The sequence below is a fragment of the Terrapene carolina genome, unplaced genomic scaffold (genome assembly GCF_002925995.2).
Source record: "Terrapene carolina triunguis isolate 2854851 unplaced genomic scaffold, T_m_triunguis-2.0 Scaffold212, whole genome shotgun sequence".
In the NCBI taxonomy this organism is placed as follows: domain Eukaryota; kingdom Metazoa; phylum Chordata; order Testudines; family Emydidae; genus Terrapene; species Terrapene triunguis.
This window is the reverse complement of record NW_020664563.1, coordinates 10,218,846-10,232,982: the sequence shown is the minus strand read 5'-3', so window position 1 is coordinate 10,232,982 and position 14,137 is coordinate 10,218,846. Positions and strand designations below refer to the sequence as shown.

The window sequence follows — 14,137 nt, the reverse complement described above, 5'->3', positions numbered from 1 at the left end:
TTAAACATTTTAAAAACCTTATTTACTTTACATACAACAATAGTTTAGTTATATATTATAGACTTAGAGAAAGAGACCTTCTAAAAACGTTAAAATGTATTACTGGCACGCAAAACCTTAAATTAGAGTGAATAAATGAAGACTCGGCACACCACTTCTGAAAGGTTGCCGACCCCTGATATAGAGCCTGAACCACTGCCCAGTGAAGTCCCATGAGAGTTTCTCCTCTGACTCCAATGGGCTTTGCATGAAAATCTCACTGTGTACACTGGGCGACCCTTCAGGTGCACATTTCCTGGGCAGAGTTTAGTACAACATTCACCTTGTGCCTTCCGCGTGCCATGGTCCTCAGCCTGCTTAGAGCCATGCCTTCAAAAACATCTCAGCTGTTCCCAGTAGATTAAGTCATTCAGAGAGTACCTGTTGGGTCTTACCAGTGTCAGCTCACAGAACTAAAGCTAACCAGCTACATCCAGACTTAGAGTCCTCACTACTGAGTGGTGGGGATCCTCTGAGTCACATTTCCACAATAGCAGGTGGGCCTCTGCCAGCATTTGCACATAAAGTTATTACCACTGTGCGCACAGCATGCACTGTCCATGTACAAATGGATAGTGAGGTGTCCAGCCAACCAGTGTGTGTGTTTAGTCTAATATGCACTTGGGATCAGTACAGTTTTGTACAAAAATATGGCCACACGACTGGGTACCACTGTAGGTGCAAATGTGTATTGGTGGATGTGTGAATATGTCTGTACTCACTAGCACTTTAGATTGAAATGGAGTTAAATATATTTATGCTCTAGGAGCTGAATTTCGTATTGTCCCTTTCCCCTCCTCCTTGCAGAGAAGAACTGATGACTTCCTCCTCCTTTGATAGCCTGGAGGTTCTCTTAGACTCCTTTGGACCGGTTCGGGATTGCTCCAAGGACAACGGGGGCTGCAGCAAGAATTTCCGCTGCATCTCGGACCGCAAATTGGACTCCTCCGGTTGTGTGGTGCGTGCGTCCTGGGGGTCAGAGCCCAAAACTTGTCTTGTCTGTTGTATGTGATAAGAAATGTGTGAGAGAGCAGCTAAGAGCGTCCCATAATGCCTTGGGAAGAATCAAACAAACACGTCACTTAACAAGGTCCTGCTTTTCAGGAGGTTCTCTACAGCTTTACTGTAGCTCTCCCAACAGCATCTAACTTATTCATCGATAGCTTCTCCCAGCTTCTACCTACCCACATTTCTGCAGTCGAAGACAATGAGGCAGCCCCGAGGGGGCTCTGAGCCATGAGTTCTGCTAACACCACCAAATTAACGAGGATAAAAGTTACCTAGGGAGCATCAGCCCTCTCTATACGCAGATGTTCCCGCCCCTCCTTCCCCTGTAGAAGCCTCAGAGTCCCATAGACTCAGGTATGTTGGCTTGTTTCTGAGTCCTGGAACTTGGTCATTCTCTTCCTTAACCCGGGTCTCAGCTAAGAGGAGCTGCTGGTTGGCACCATTGTACCAGCTGCTACAGATTGTCCCTTGCCACGTATTGCCGTTCTGGCGTTCTTGGGGCATGGCTGTCGGGAGATGTCATCTGCAGGCCTGGCTTAGCGAAAAGCGGTTGGTCCCAATTGCTGCACGTGTTGCAATGATTCAGATCATTTAGGTCAGTGTTTCCCAACCAAGAGAGCAGGCTCCATTGCCGGGGTGAAGGAAGATTAGTACAGGGATGGGACACAAGATCATAGGGATTCAGGGAGTACGTGTGCTCCCGGCGAGCCATCTGCCCGCTCCGGAGGCCAGCTGTGAAGCTGCTGAGCATGTCTCATCATTCACGCTCTTCCCCAGTCGTGCCGCACCTGCAGTGCTCCAGGAGACGCTCTCTGCTGGAGACGGCAGGAGCGTAGCTAGGGGGGTTCAAGGGAAGCAGCCGCTTCCCCTCAGCACATTTTTCAAAAGCGGCGCCTGCCGGGCCGGCGCTGGGCTCCTGCAGGCAAGGGGGGGGCGGGCAGCACGGCTGGACTCCGGAGGAGCCATTGGGGGGGCGGTGGGCGCAGCCGGAGGAGCGAAGGGGCCGGCTCCTCGGCCATCGCGCCCCACGCTCAGCGCGGCCCCAACATCGCCGCGGCCGCCTCCTGCAGCGGCTCAGGGCTCGGCGGCCGAGCGCTCTGCAGCTGGCGAGATCCCCTCTCCCCAGCAGCTTCCTGTTTCCCTCGGCCCGGGCAGCCCAGCATTAGCAAGGGGCGGGGTATTGCTAATGCTGGGCTGCCCGGACCAAGGGAAGCAGGAAGCAGGAAGCTGTGGGCTGCCCGGGCCGAGGGAAGCAGGAAGCTGCAGGCTGCCCAGGCCGAGGGAAGCAGGAAGCTGCCGGGGAGAGGGGATCTGCCCGCCAGCTGTGGAGCGCTCGGCCGCCGAGCCCTGAGCCGCCGCAGGAGTCGGCCGCGGCGATGTTGGGGCCGCGCTGAGCGTGGGGCGCGATGGCCGAGGAGCCGGCCCCTGTGCTCCGGCCGCGCCCCCCGTCCCCTCCCTGGCTCCTCCGGAGTCCGGCCGTGCTGCCCGCCCCCCCTTGCCTGCAGGAGTCCAGCGCCGGCCCGGCAGGCATCGCTTTTGAAAAAAAATGTTGGGTTGGCCAGGCCGAGGGAAACAGGAAGCTGCCAGGGAGAGGGGATCTCGCCAGCTGCTGCCTGCCCCACTGCTCCGCTCCCCTTAGCCCCCGGGAGAAGCGAGCAGTGGCTGCCCACCACCCCTTCCCCGCGCCCAACGCCCCCCGGACTGAGCCCCTCCGAGGGGGGGGCGCAGCATGGCCACAGCGTGGCTGGAGGAGCCAAGGTCTGGGGAGCGCAGCGCGGCACGGCTGGAGGAGCCAGCCAAGGGGGGGGGTGCGGAGCAGCTGGAGGAGGAGCCAAGGGGGGGGCGCCTTTTTTATGTTTGCTCCCCCTGCACTTAGAACCTGGCTACCCCACTGGGAGACGGGTGTGCTAATGGGCTCTGGAGTGGAACGCTTCTCACCCCAAGACCGTGTAAACTTCTGACAGCAGCAGCATAACCCCTGCAGGGCAGAGAGCGAGCGAGAGGCTGCCAGAGCTAGCAAAGCAGAGGGCAAGAGACAAAGAAAACAGCGAGCAGAGGCATAGGAACAACCCAGAAATGGAAGGTCCCCTGGGGCTTAATTCTCAGAGGGGCCGAGCCCCTGCAGCTCCCATTGACCTCAAAGGGAGCACATTGCCTATGGCTCGCCGGCCACTTGTTAAACAACTCAATCAGTGGGTGCTTCCACCACTTCCCTTGGAAACCTCTTCCACAGCCTGATCCATCTTCATTGCTATTCTACTGACATTCCCCTTTGCTCACTGCTTAGAGTTACAGCCCCTTGAACCACCCTGCACAGCAGCACAGGCTGGAGCTGGCTGAAAGGAACCAGGCAGGAGTGACACATAAAGGGGAACTTCAGGGCCGTAGGGGGTTGAGATCACACAGTATGTGACTGGAGGCGGGGGGTGCAAAGGCAGGGCTACCAGTACAAAGCGGCTTCCCGCACTCTACAACATTCCCTCTCCTTGGGGTCTGATTCTACCACACATCCAGTGAGGAACACGGTACTCTGCAAACAGACCCAATGAAATCAGTGGGGCCAATTGTGGCGTAAATTGCAACTCCATCTAAGTGAGAGGGGCAGAATCACACCCTTTGCCTTTACACCTTGCAAGTACCAGACCTCTCACGCCTCAGTCATTGTGAAGCCAAGCTGGACATATCTAGCTTTTGAAGTCAGGCTGCACTGCATAGTTGCCACCCATCAGGCCTTGTCCTCTCATTGTAACATCATAACCCTGTGCTTTCTGCATCGTGACATCGCTGCATGAGTGCCACACATTATACTGCAGCATATTGCCATGCTAAATCAGGCCAGGACCCATCTAGCCCAGTGCCGTGTCTCTGAGAGTGGCCAGTGTCAGCTGCTGCAGAGGAACGATGCATTTCAATAGACTCTCCTACAAGCCAAGATGTTAATGTCCTACAATTGCAGAACCCATCCTCTCCACAGAAACCAGACCAGGTAGCAACCCCTGGTGGCTGCTCATCCCAGGAGAGGTGGGGATGCAACTTCCAGGATAACCAGGGCCCGAATTTGCGGTGACTTTCTGGGTGTGAGAGAGAAGCGGGAGACACTGCAGACACATTCGTTTGCCTCATTCCTTGAGTGAAGGAGTCTCCTGATTCTCAGCTTTAATCCTTCACTCTGAAGAGGCAGGACGCATGCTAGTGAGCAGGATAGCGACTGCACAGAAGACAAGTGCACTTTGCTCTGGGAAGAGACCTGGTGAGGTCACCTAGTGGCCACCCAGGCGACTGTTCCCCTCTGCCCCACATTCTGGTGATCTGCTCAGGGAGCTGTAGAGAGCCTCGTGATGCTGAATTTCTGGTGAGAGGAAATAGTTTCTATGGGGCAAGAGGCGTTTGTAACCAAGTGGGCTTTCAGAATGTTGCGCCGTGTGAAATAGGAACAGGCATCTTCATTGTATTGGACCAGCTTCAGAACGAGTTGATTCAAAGCCTGACCGAAGTGAATTAAAACCAGTAAAAACTCTTCCCTCTCTAACCTGCTTCTATCAGGCCTTGCTGGTTACCAAGGAGTCAAATCAATCAGGAGCATCCAGTTTCCCACACCACTAGAGAGCACATCTGGCTGAACAGCTGCAGAGCCAGAGAGCAGGGGAGGATGGGTGCTGGGCTGGATCCCCAGTTGTGCCATTTGCCTGTTTGCCGTCATCCTGAACAGCTGGGTCCGCACAGCGAGACATGGCTTCATAAAACTGCCTGAAGTGCCCTCACGTCCCAGCGCTCCAGCTGGTGCAGAGGGGAGGCGGGATTGGGCCAGGAGGGAAGTCTAGCAAGCCTGCAGGGTGCCATTTGTTTTGGAAATTGCAGCGTGAGTGTCAGCGAACAATGTGCATCCTGTTGTGTGATCTTCAGTCAGGGTCAGAGGAAGGGAAAAACATGTAGAAGTGGCAGCCTGCTGTGAGCTCATTGCCCTGTGGCTGCTGTGCCTTGCTGGCAGAATCCCGGCGAGGGGGAGGGGAGAAAAGTGTGTGTGGGGGGGGTGCTGGTGGAGAGGCCTCTAGCACTTCGTTCTTTGCTTCAAGGAGTCTTTAAGGGGCTTCCGCGCTTGGGGAGAACTTTCAGGTGCGTTCTCCATTGGGTGAAGCCCTTTCTCCTTCTTGAAGTTACATTAGCCCAAGCGCTGCAGTGCACAGACTGCAAACCCCTGGGATGGCTCAGCCAACAATTCGTCCAGTTCGTTTTGTGCACCTCACGCATGATAGGCAGTGCCCCTCGCCACTCCCTTCATTCTTCCCCCACGTGGATCTGCTCTTCCCCCAAGTCCTGTCCTGCTGCATCCCCGGTGCTGGACTGCTACATAGCTTGGCCAATGCACCTCAATCCCAGTCTGCAGCTTCCCTGCTATTCTAATCCTAGAGCTTTACACAGCTCTGCCAATGCAGCCTGCAGCCCCCCACCCCCGCTATTCCAGTCCTGGGCCCCTACGCGGCTCTGTCAATGCACCTCGGCCTTGACTCACGGCCCCTCCTGCTCTTCCAATCCTGGACCTACCTCTACACAGCTCTGCCAATGCAGCTCAGTCCTGACCTGCAGCCCCCCTGCTATTCTAATCCTAGAGCTCTACACAGCTCTGCCAATGCAGCTCAGTCCTGACCTGCCGCCCCCTCCCCACTGTTCCAGTCCAAATGTGTGGCATCCAACTGAGTCTTTTGATGAAAATTGGCAGCAAGTGATGCACAGATGGGAGCTGCAAACAGGTTTGTTATTGTGAGCTTAATGCTGCCTTCTTACAATACAGCCAGTGGAGGTGAGAACATCAGGCGTAGAGTTCAGATGCCGTTTCCTGACTATATGCTAACTGAGCAAAAGCTCGTTTTGGTCCCTGTATTTAGAACCTGGTTAATCTCTGTCATTCTGTCATGCCAGTGCCCAGCAGGTCTCAGCCCTATGAAGGATGGCACCGGCTGCTATGACCGCCACGTTGGGGTGGACTGTTCGGATGGGTTTAATGGTGGCTGCGAGCAGCTGTGTCTCCAGCAGATGGTGCCTCTGCTGGAAGATCCCTCTCTGTACAATATCCTCATGTTCTGCGGGTGAGTGACCCGGCCCATTCCATCCTCATCTAGGAGACAGTTGGGCAGGGATATGGGGGAACCTTACATGTCCATATTAGCACCCAGGGCAGGAAAGGAATGTACTGCGTGGTGTCTTGAGCTGGGTCAGGGATAGCCATGCAATGCAGCCCCTTGGGCACCCAGCTTTTCTAGTGTTGCCCAACTGCATGTGTATGCATGTGTGTACATGTGTGCACGCGTGTATGTGTGTGCATGCACATGCAGGTTGGGCAGGGGCGGGTCTTACCTCTTACACAGACAGCTGCACAACACGAGGAAGAGATCCCGCATTGTGGAGATGCACCAGAGCGCCCTGCCTCCTCCTTCCCAGACGGGCATGTATGTTAGCGAGAGAAACCGCTCCCCCCCCTCCTTCCTCAGGGCACTGGATATTCCTTTGTCAGGAGGGCAGCCAAGTGCGAGTTTGAGTGTACGCCACCAGCTATGAAATCAGAGCAGTATTTCCCTTTGGGATTGTCTGTGCTGTAACCTCTTGGTAAGCAAACGGAATGGCTCTGTGTTTGCTAAGGAGACAGATCCGCCCAGTACTTGGGAGGAAATGGAGCACAGGCTGGGTACTGGGAATACTTTCCTGACAGTCTGAGCTGTCGGGTCATGGAATGGTCTGTCAATGAGAACAGTGGAAGTGCTATCACCTGAGACATTTAGAACCGGACCGAACAGTCTTCCATTCATGCCTTGAAGATGATCAGGCGACTCTATCTGTTTTGGGAGCCGTCCACCACTAGTGGTTATAACTCAGTGGCTCCTATGCTCCACTGGGGTTGTTCCAGTTGGCTGTAGAGAGGGGCCTTCTTTCCTTGCGTTGAGGTCCCTCCCCTCCTCCACCACTGGATGTATTGGCTCAGTCCCCAGGTGTAATGGCTTGTGCTGGGTTTCCCCCATGGCAGGTGCATTGAGGATTACAAACTTGGAGTGGATGGGCGGTCATGCCAGCTGATCTCGGAGTCCTGTCCAAAGGGAGGTGACTGCGGGGAGAGCCGGGAGCTGCCCATGAATCAGACTCTGTTTGGGGAAATATTCTACGGGTACAACAACCACTCCAGGGAGGTTGCAGCTGGACAAGTGCTGAAAGGGACCTTCAGGTGAATACCGTGTCCTCGCCTTTCATCAGGCAGGCGCTATCACTGTGCTTGTCTGGAACCTGCCATGCCCCTAGGAAGTCACGGTCTGTAACAGTCCCAGGTCCATAGCCGCTTGTTTCTGTACAGGAAAGGGTTTTTTCAAGGAAATGGGGGATACAGGAAAAGGAGCTAACTGAGGGCTCATGGGTTTGCTTTGCTGTTCATCTTTCCTGTTTACAGTTGCTGCTTTAAACGCAGCCCGGGTTGGGTGCGGTTGAAAGCCCATCCTATCTGATGGCTCTTCTGTTTTGCAGTGAGTTGTTGGCCACAATCCAGTTCTTAATGGCCAAGTCCCAGATCCTCGGAGGTCTTTAGGCACCTAACAGCTAATACCTTTGAGGCCAAGATCACAAACCCACCAGCCAGTGTTTTGCAGGAAGCTAGGGTTTAAATAGACACAGGAGACTGGACAGTAGGTTAAGCGGAGGTGCATTGACAATGCAGTGTGTGGCGGGGAGGTTGAGCTTCCACTGATCGTGCAACGCTTGTTCTCTTTCTGATAGCAGAGGGCCCTTTAATGCAGCAGACAAAGGCATAATGAGAGCCAGTGGCTGGAACATGAAGCTAGACAAATTCAGGGTGGATAAGATGCATGTTTTTAACTACTGGAGGTGGTGGATTTCTGTCACTTCAGGTCTTTAATCAAGATTGCGTGTCTTGATAAAAGAGAAACTCTAACCATGCCAGATGTTCGGGGTTTGATGTGGGGATCACTGAAATGCTGTGGTCTGTGCTGTGTGGGAGAGCAGGCTAGATGAGCACAAACGTCCCCCCGGCCTTAAAACCTGTGCCTGTATTGCTAGACCTCGTTCTCCAGGGCTGCTAATCTGGTCACTTTAATTACAGACACGCACACGAGTGTTAACTCTCTGGAATTTGCAGGCAGAACAACTTCGCCCGGGGCTTGGAGCAGCAGCTTCCAGATGGCCTGGTGGTGGCCACTGTCCCGCTGGAGAACCAGTGCCAGGAGCAGATCTCTGAGCCCACGCCCGACCCAGGCTTTCTGACTGGTGAGTGATTCCAGCCACGCTTTGGCTCCTCTTCTCCCAGACTCTGTTTGTGGAAGGCTGGAGAGAGTTCTTAGCGCCTGGAAAACAGGGCAGAGGGAGGGAACCTTTCACTGCCTGGCTTCAGCAAAGAAAGGCCTCCCCGGCCCATCAAAAGTCAGACAAGGCCCAAGCCTGGGAGGCCTTAGATACCCTGGCTGCTCCTACTGACCTGTGGGCGCCCTTGGCACATGCCCTTTCCCTCAGCTACCTTCTGGGGGATCACCACATGATCACTGGCTGACTAGCCAAAGGTCCCATCCAGCTGCCTGGCATGGCAGGATAGCTCCCTGAGTGCTAGGAGGCACTCATTGTTAGCCATTGTTCATATTGAAGTGTCACCTACTGTCCCAGTCAGGATCAGGGCCCCCAACAGACACATTGCTCCAAAGAGCTTACAGTGTAAATAGACACTGGGGAAGCTACGGCACAAAGAGGTAAAGTGACTTTCCTCAGGCTGCCCAAGAGCTCAGTGGCCAAACCAGGACTAGAACCTAGGTCTTTTGAGTTCTAGTCCACTTCCCCAAGGGGAGTTCCATAGATCTCCAACACTGAGTCAAGCCTCGTTCTGTCTGACCTGTATATCCACACAGTAATAAAGACCCCTCAGGTCAAATGCTGCCCTCACTTACACGACTGACCTCAAACTGCGCTTCCCTTTTCAGCCCTGCTGGCTCCGGGGTGGTTACACAGGTGTAACCAAGGCCACGCCATTACACAAGCAGTTTTGTAATTGGAACTTAGTTAACAATTCTGTTGATGAGGCACAAGCTGGAAAATAATCCAATTCATTCTCCAGAGCTGGGCTGGCTCTTCACAGCTGACAGTGGTAAAAAGCAGTAAAACCTTGTATTTTTCACTGAAGTCAGCAGATCCCAGCATCATTCTGAATACACACGGGGGGACAGAGGTGCTGAGTAAGAAGGGACCAGTTTTGCATAAACACTTTTCAGAGGAGAACCACACATTCAAGTTGTCAGTAACAGCGAGCACTGAAGTAAGAGGAATTTCAAGGCCCAGGAATGTCTCCCTTTCCATTTATTAGCGCTTGGAAAATGCGGCTTTACTCTCCTTGCACAATACAGCTGTTTAGAGCCTTGGAAGAACCCTTGACATGGGATAGTTTGTTCCTTGGTTTGCTTGTTCACCACCCTCTCGGTGCTATTATCTCATATTTCATAAGCAATAAACGGAGCAAGGTTGCTAACCAAGTGGGTGGTAGGATATAGTGTATCCTTTTTGGGTAGTGTAATGGATTGACTGGTCCATCTGTCATCAGTCCCCTACGCTGGTTGGACCCATGGAATGTAGGGTGACTATATTGCCCACTACTGTCCTCAGCCTATAAAGAATGAGCCCTGATAGCTAAGGGCAATTCTTCTTTAGTTGGAAGGGTGGAGGCCTGTCTTTTTGGAGCAGAATGTCTTGCCCCAGGCACATGGTGCTTAACTAATGACCAGTCTTGTGTGTAAAATTGGCAGCCCTGGATTTATGACGTTAGTCACCAGAAGTGATGGTTAGATGAAGTGCTGCCTACTGTCATGTGACCCATATGTTGCTGGAGATTTAAAGCTGACTATGACTGTTTTGAAACTGCCAGAAAATGCAACATGCCAAGAAAGGGTGTTCAGGAAGCACGACATTTATAAGGAATCCATAGCCGCTGCTCAGCCGGTGGGTGCTTTCTCACTCCTGCCCAGGGCCGGCTCCAGGCACCAGCGCAGCAAGGCGGTGCTTGGGGCGGGCAACGGAAAGGGGCGGCACGTCCGGCTCTTCGGTGGCAATTCGGCGGCGAGTCCTTCGGTCCCTCTCGGAGGGAAGGACCTGCCGCCGAATTGCTGCTGAAGAATGAAGCGGCGGCGGTAGAGCTGCCGCCAAAGTGCCACTGATCGCGGCGTTTTTGTTTTTTTTCCCGCCGCTTGGGGCGGCAAAAACGCTGGAGCCGGCCCTGCTCCTGCCCCACTGCACTACCTGCTATTCCAGCCCTGAACTGCATACACAGTCCTGCCACGCCACCTAAACCTTGGCCAGAAGAACTTTTTGTTTTTCCAGTTCTGGGCTCCCTCCCCAGCTCTGCTGCCTCCCCTCAGTTCTGACCTTCCATACCCCATGTTAGCCCAGTTTGTGCTGTCTAATGAGTCAACCCTGCTAGATATGTCGCATGGTCATATGGTTTTAATATATTCATTTGAGTGGGTGCAGACATCCATTAGGTGCTAGCCAGAGGCCCACCAAACATATCCCGGCAGCAGCACCTCAAATCCAGAGGTAATTGTGCATTTGTTCCCTGTCACCACTCACCCTGGTAATTAGCTCTTCTCCAGTTTTGGATGGGGCACCATTGAACATGTTGCCCACGCTCTGAAGGAACATGCATGAGTCCCACCAGGAGCACTCCAAGGAATTTGGAAGGACCTGGTGGATTGAAATCCAGAGTTAGGAATCTCACTGTAACTTTGGGAGGTAAGAGCTATGGCTGGAGTTTTCCAGGGCACCTAAGGAAGTCAGCTGCCTCATTTGGGTTTGGGTGCCTGCGTTTCCTTTGAGAAGCCCAGCCCAGCCGCAGATCAGAAAGAGCCAGTTGGAAGGCAGAACATCTTTTAACTTGATTGAAATGGGTGAGAGTTTATATGAAGGCTTTGTTCATGTTTTGACATTTGTTTACTGGCGCCTATTAAATGAGACTGTAGAGGCAGGCAGCAGGAATGGAATTGTTTCACTGGTGGATGAGTGTTCCCGAGCATACGGCTCGAAAATGGAGTCTCTTGGCGGTACCAAAGAGTCTGCATCCCAGCAGCAGGGGCTGTGCTTGGCAGCACCATCTGAAAGCTGGAGATCTTCACCATTAGGGAAAAAAGTTCCTTCTTGGTCCACTCAGACAGCTGCTCACCTTGGACAGCTAGAGTCAGCGACCCTCATTAGAGCACATGCGTAATTGCAGATGTTACTGTTCTAACATTCGCCAGCTCCTTTTTCTTTCTTTCTTTCTTTCTTTCTTTTTTTTAAGGCTAGCCACGGTAGTTGACTCTGTTGCCCCCAGGAAATTGTATTTTTTATGGCGTAAATGACACTCCCTTCCTTAGCCCCCACGATCCTGTTATTCTCTGCGGTCTCTGGCTGGGGCGCTGATCATCCCGCAGCCGTGCTTCCTGCTGAATTGATTTCACCGCTGCTGCCCTGTTCCTAGCACTGGGCATTATGAAACACAGTCAGGAAACTCCGAGTGAGTTTTGCTGTTGCCAGCCGAGCCGGGAGTTAAAAAGCCCAGCCGTTTTCCTTTCCCGTGTTTTACCGCTCGCCTTCTCAAGTGAGAAGTGCAGCCACCTCCATTAATAATACATAGGAACTGAACGTTTTATAAACTCACCCCTCATGTAAAAGGGTTGCCATGAGCTATCCCTGCCCGCTATGCACCGGTTTGGATGTGGAGGGGTCACAGGGTAAAGTAGAGGAGAGACAGGCGGGTAATGTCCAGGTGATATTTATCCTCTGTGTGGAAAATTTAATCTAGCAGAGGTGTGAGGCTTGATTTTCTGAGGTGCTGGCACCCCCAAATGCCGTTGCCTTTCCTAGTAGCCTCTGGGGTTCAGCACTTCAGCAAGTTAAAAGAAGGGTTCACTGCCCACCTCCCACCCCCACCACCAGTGCCTCACTCCTCTTTTTCCCCGCACCCGGTGCTCGCCAGCCTAAGGGGTCCCACTGGCTTTCTTATCGTCCGTGTCCATTCCTCCTGGCATGGAACACGGCGGCAATTACGCCGCGAGGTGCATTAAAGGCAGTGCATACGGCAATGCCCAGCGTGCTGCATTCAGAGATGGCTCATTAAAAAAAAGTCTAATTAGTGGAGTAATGAACACACCGGGACATGCCTTTGGGACCGGCCTTCCAGGAAAAACCCACAAAAGGCCTTGTTATCTTCAGAAGCCGAGCTGGGGATGGAGCGAGGAAACAAACCCAAACACATTCCTTTAAAGTTGTATTTTTAATTGCTGGAGAGTCGCTGACCCGCAAACCATCTTTTAACATAATTAGACTCTTACCCCACCCAGTTGTTTCCTCCAGTGCAGTCCCAGCTCATTCTGCCACCCAAGGCAAGATTTAATTGGGCAGAACTGTCCCTTTACAGCAGATCAGGCAGCAGAAGCCAGACGCTACCTAGGGCATTAGCTTCGAGCCGGGTTTGCGAAGCCCAGGAAGTGAGTACCCCCTCACAGGAAACACTGATAATGATAATGACTTGCAGTTACAAAGCTTATAGGTGACTAGAAAACAGGGACGGTGTCTTATGGTTAAAATAGGGAGTTGGGAGAGCTGGATTCAATTCCTGATGCTATCACTTCATTCAGCCTCCCTCTACCTCCGCTCCAAATCTGTAAAATAGAGACCATAGTCCTTTCCCTGTGAACTCCTCAGGGCAGGCAATGTCTCTTACAACATATCTATGGAACACCTAAGTCAATGAGGCTCTGATCTCAGTTGGGGGCGCTAGGTCCTACTATAACATAAATACTAATCAAGTATCTTCCATCCAAAAGGATTCCAGACCACTTTCCAAACTGTGGGCCAAACCCTTGGATCTGAACTCCCAACCACGGCCTTGCTTGTTATACCCTGTAAGAAAAATGAGAGTTCATTTGCAGCTGGATACTTTAGCCTGTATCAAAGCCTTCAGAAGAAAATCCGCCCTGTCCTTTTGTTGCAGTCAGCTAAGCAGTCTGTACTGGAGGCTGAGACCATTACACACATTCGTCACGACTTGTCACAGCATCTTGGAGCTTTCAAAGAGCAGGCACCAATCAGAATGCAGGGATGTGAGCCCCTCCATTTTAAAATGCAAGAGATCATAGCAACAGCCGCACTGCATCAGACCTGTGATCCGTTCAGCCCAGTATCCCACCTCCAATAGCAGCTAGCACCAGATGCTTCAGAGGAAGGCGCAATCAACCTGAGAGGTTATAAATATGGCGTAACCTGCTCATAAGGGAAATGTATTGCTTGGCTTGTGCTAAGGGAAGCAGTGTGGCCTAGAGGATAGAGCACTGGATTGGGACTCAGGTTCTATTCCTGGCTCTGCTACTGCCTTGTAGGTGGCCTTTGGCAAGTCCTGTCCCCTCCCTGTGGCTCAGCTTCCCCACCTGTAAAGTGAGGAGAATGGATTGCCCTGCCTTTAGAAAGCACTTCGAGATTGGTGGCTGAAGTGCGAGCTAAGAGCCTGGGATGAGGAGGTTTAGTATTTAAGTGGGGTTTTCAGAAGGCCTCAGTGTTGGTCTAATTCTGCTCGCGTTGATGGCAGTGGTAAAAGCCCCACTGACTTCAGCGAAAGCAGAGTTCGGCTCATGCAGAACTCTTCTGGACATCCCAGCCTCCCTCCCTAAGACACAGCACCCCTATTTTCCCTCTGTGTGCGCTGGGGACGGTCTCGCACACCCTCCCCTCCCTGAACCACACTCCCGGTGTGGGGCAGACTGCCCATTGGGCAGCTCGCCGCTCCCCAGCGCTGAGGGGGTTGCTCTCCCGTCTCCCTCAGGGATGGTGAATTTCAGCGAGGTGTCTGGATACCCATTGCTGCAGCACTGGAAGGTGCGTTCCGTCATGTACCACGTCCGGCTCAACCAGCTGACCATCTCCCAGTGTAAGTACCGCCGGGCTGCAAGCCGGGATGGGGAGGATGGTGGTAGAATAGCCTTTGGGCTGAGTGAGGTTTTGATCCTAGTCTCCTTGAAAACCAAAGGCTGGATTGTCACAGCCCTTACTCGGCCATGCAGGGGTGGGGTTTGTTGGGCGCTCTGGCACC

General features: G+C 53.0%; 1 protein-coding gene across 1 annotated transcript in view; it reads left to right on the top strand.

Annotated features, from left to right (window-relative positions):
- Window positions 1-14,137, top strand: part of LOC113407531 (astrotactin-1) — a 218,180-nt gene that overhangs the window by 173,589 nt on the left and 30,454 nt on the right. Inside the window, exons 11-15 of the mRNA XM_026656141.1 lie at window positions 847-997; window positions 5,965-6,131; window positions 7,064-7,258; window positions 8,180-8,307; window positions 13,871-13,975. Coding sequence (XP_026511926.1) covers window positions 847-997; window positions 5,965-6,131; window positions 7,064-7,258; window positions 8,180-8,307; window positions 13,871-13,975 — 746 coding nt within the window. The remainder of the gene's footprint in view (window positions 1-846; window positions 998-5,964; window positions 6,132-7,063; window positions 7,259-8,179; window positions 8,308-13,870; window positions 13,976-14,137) is intronic.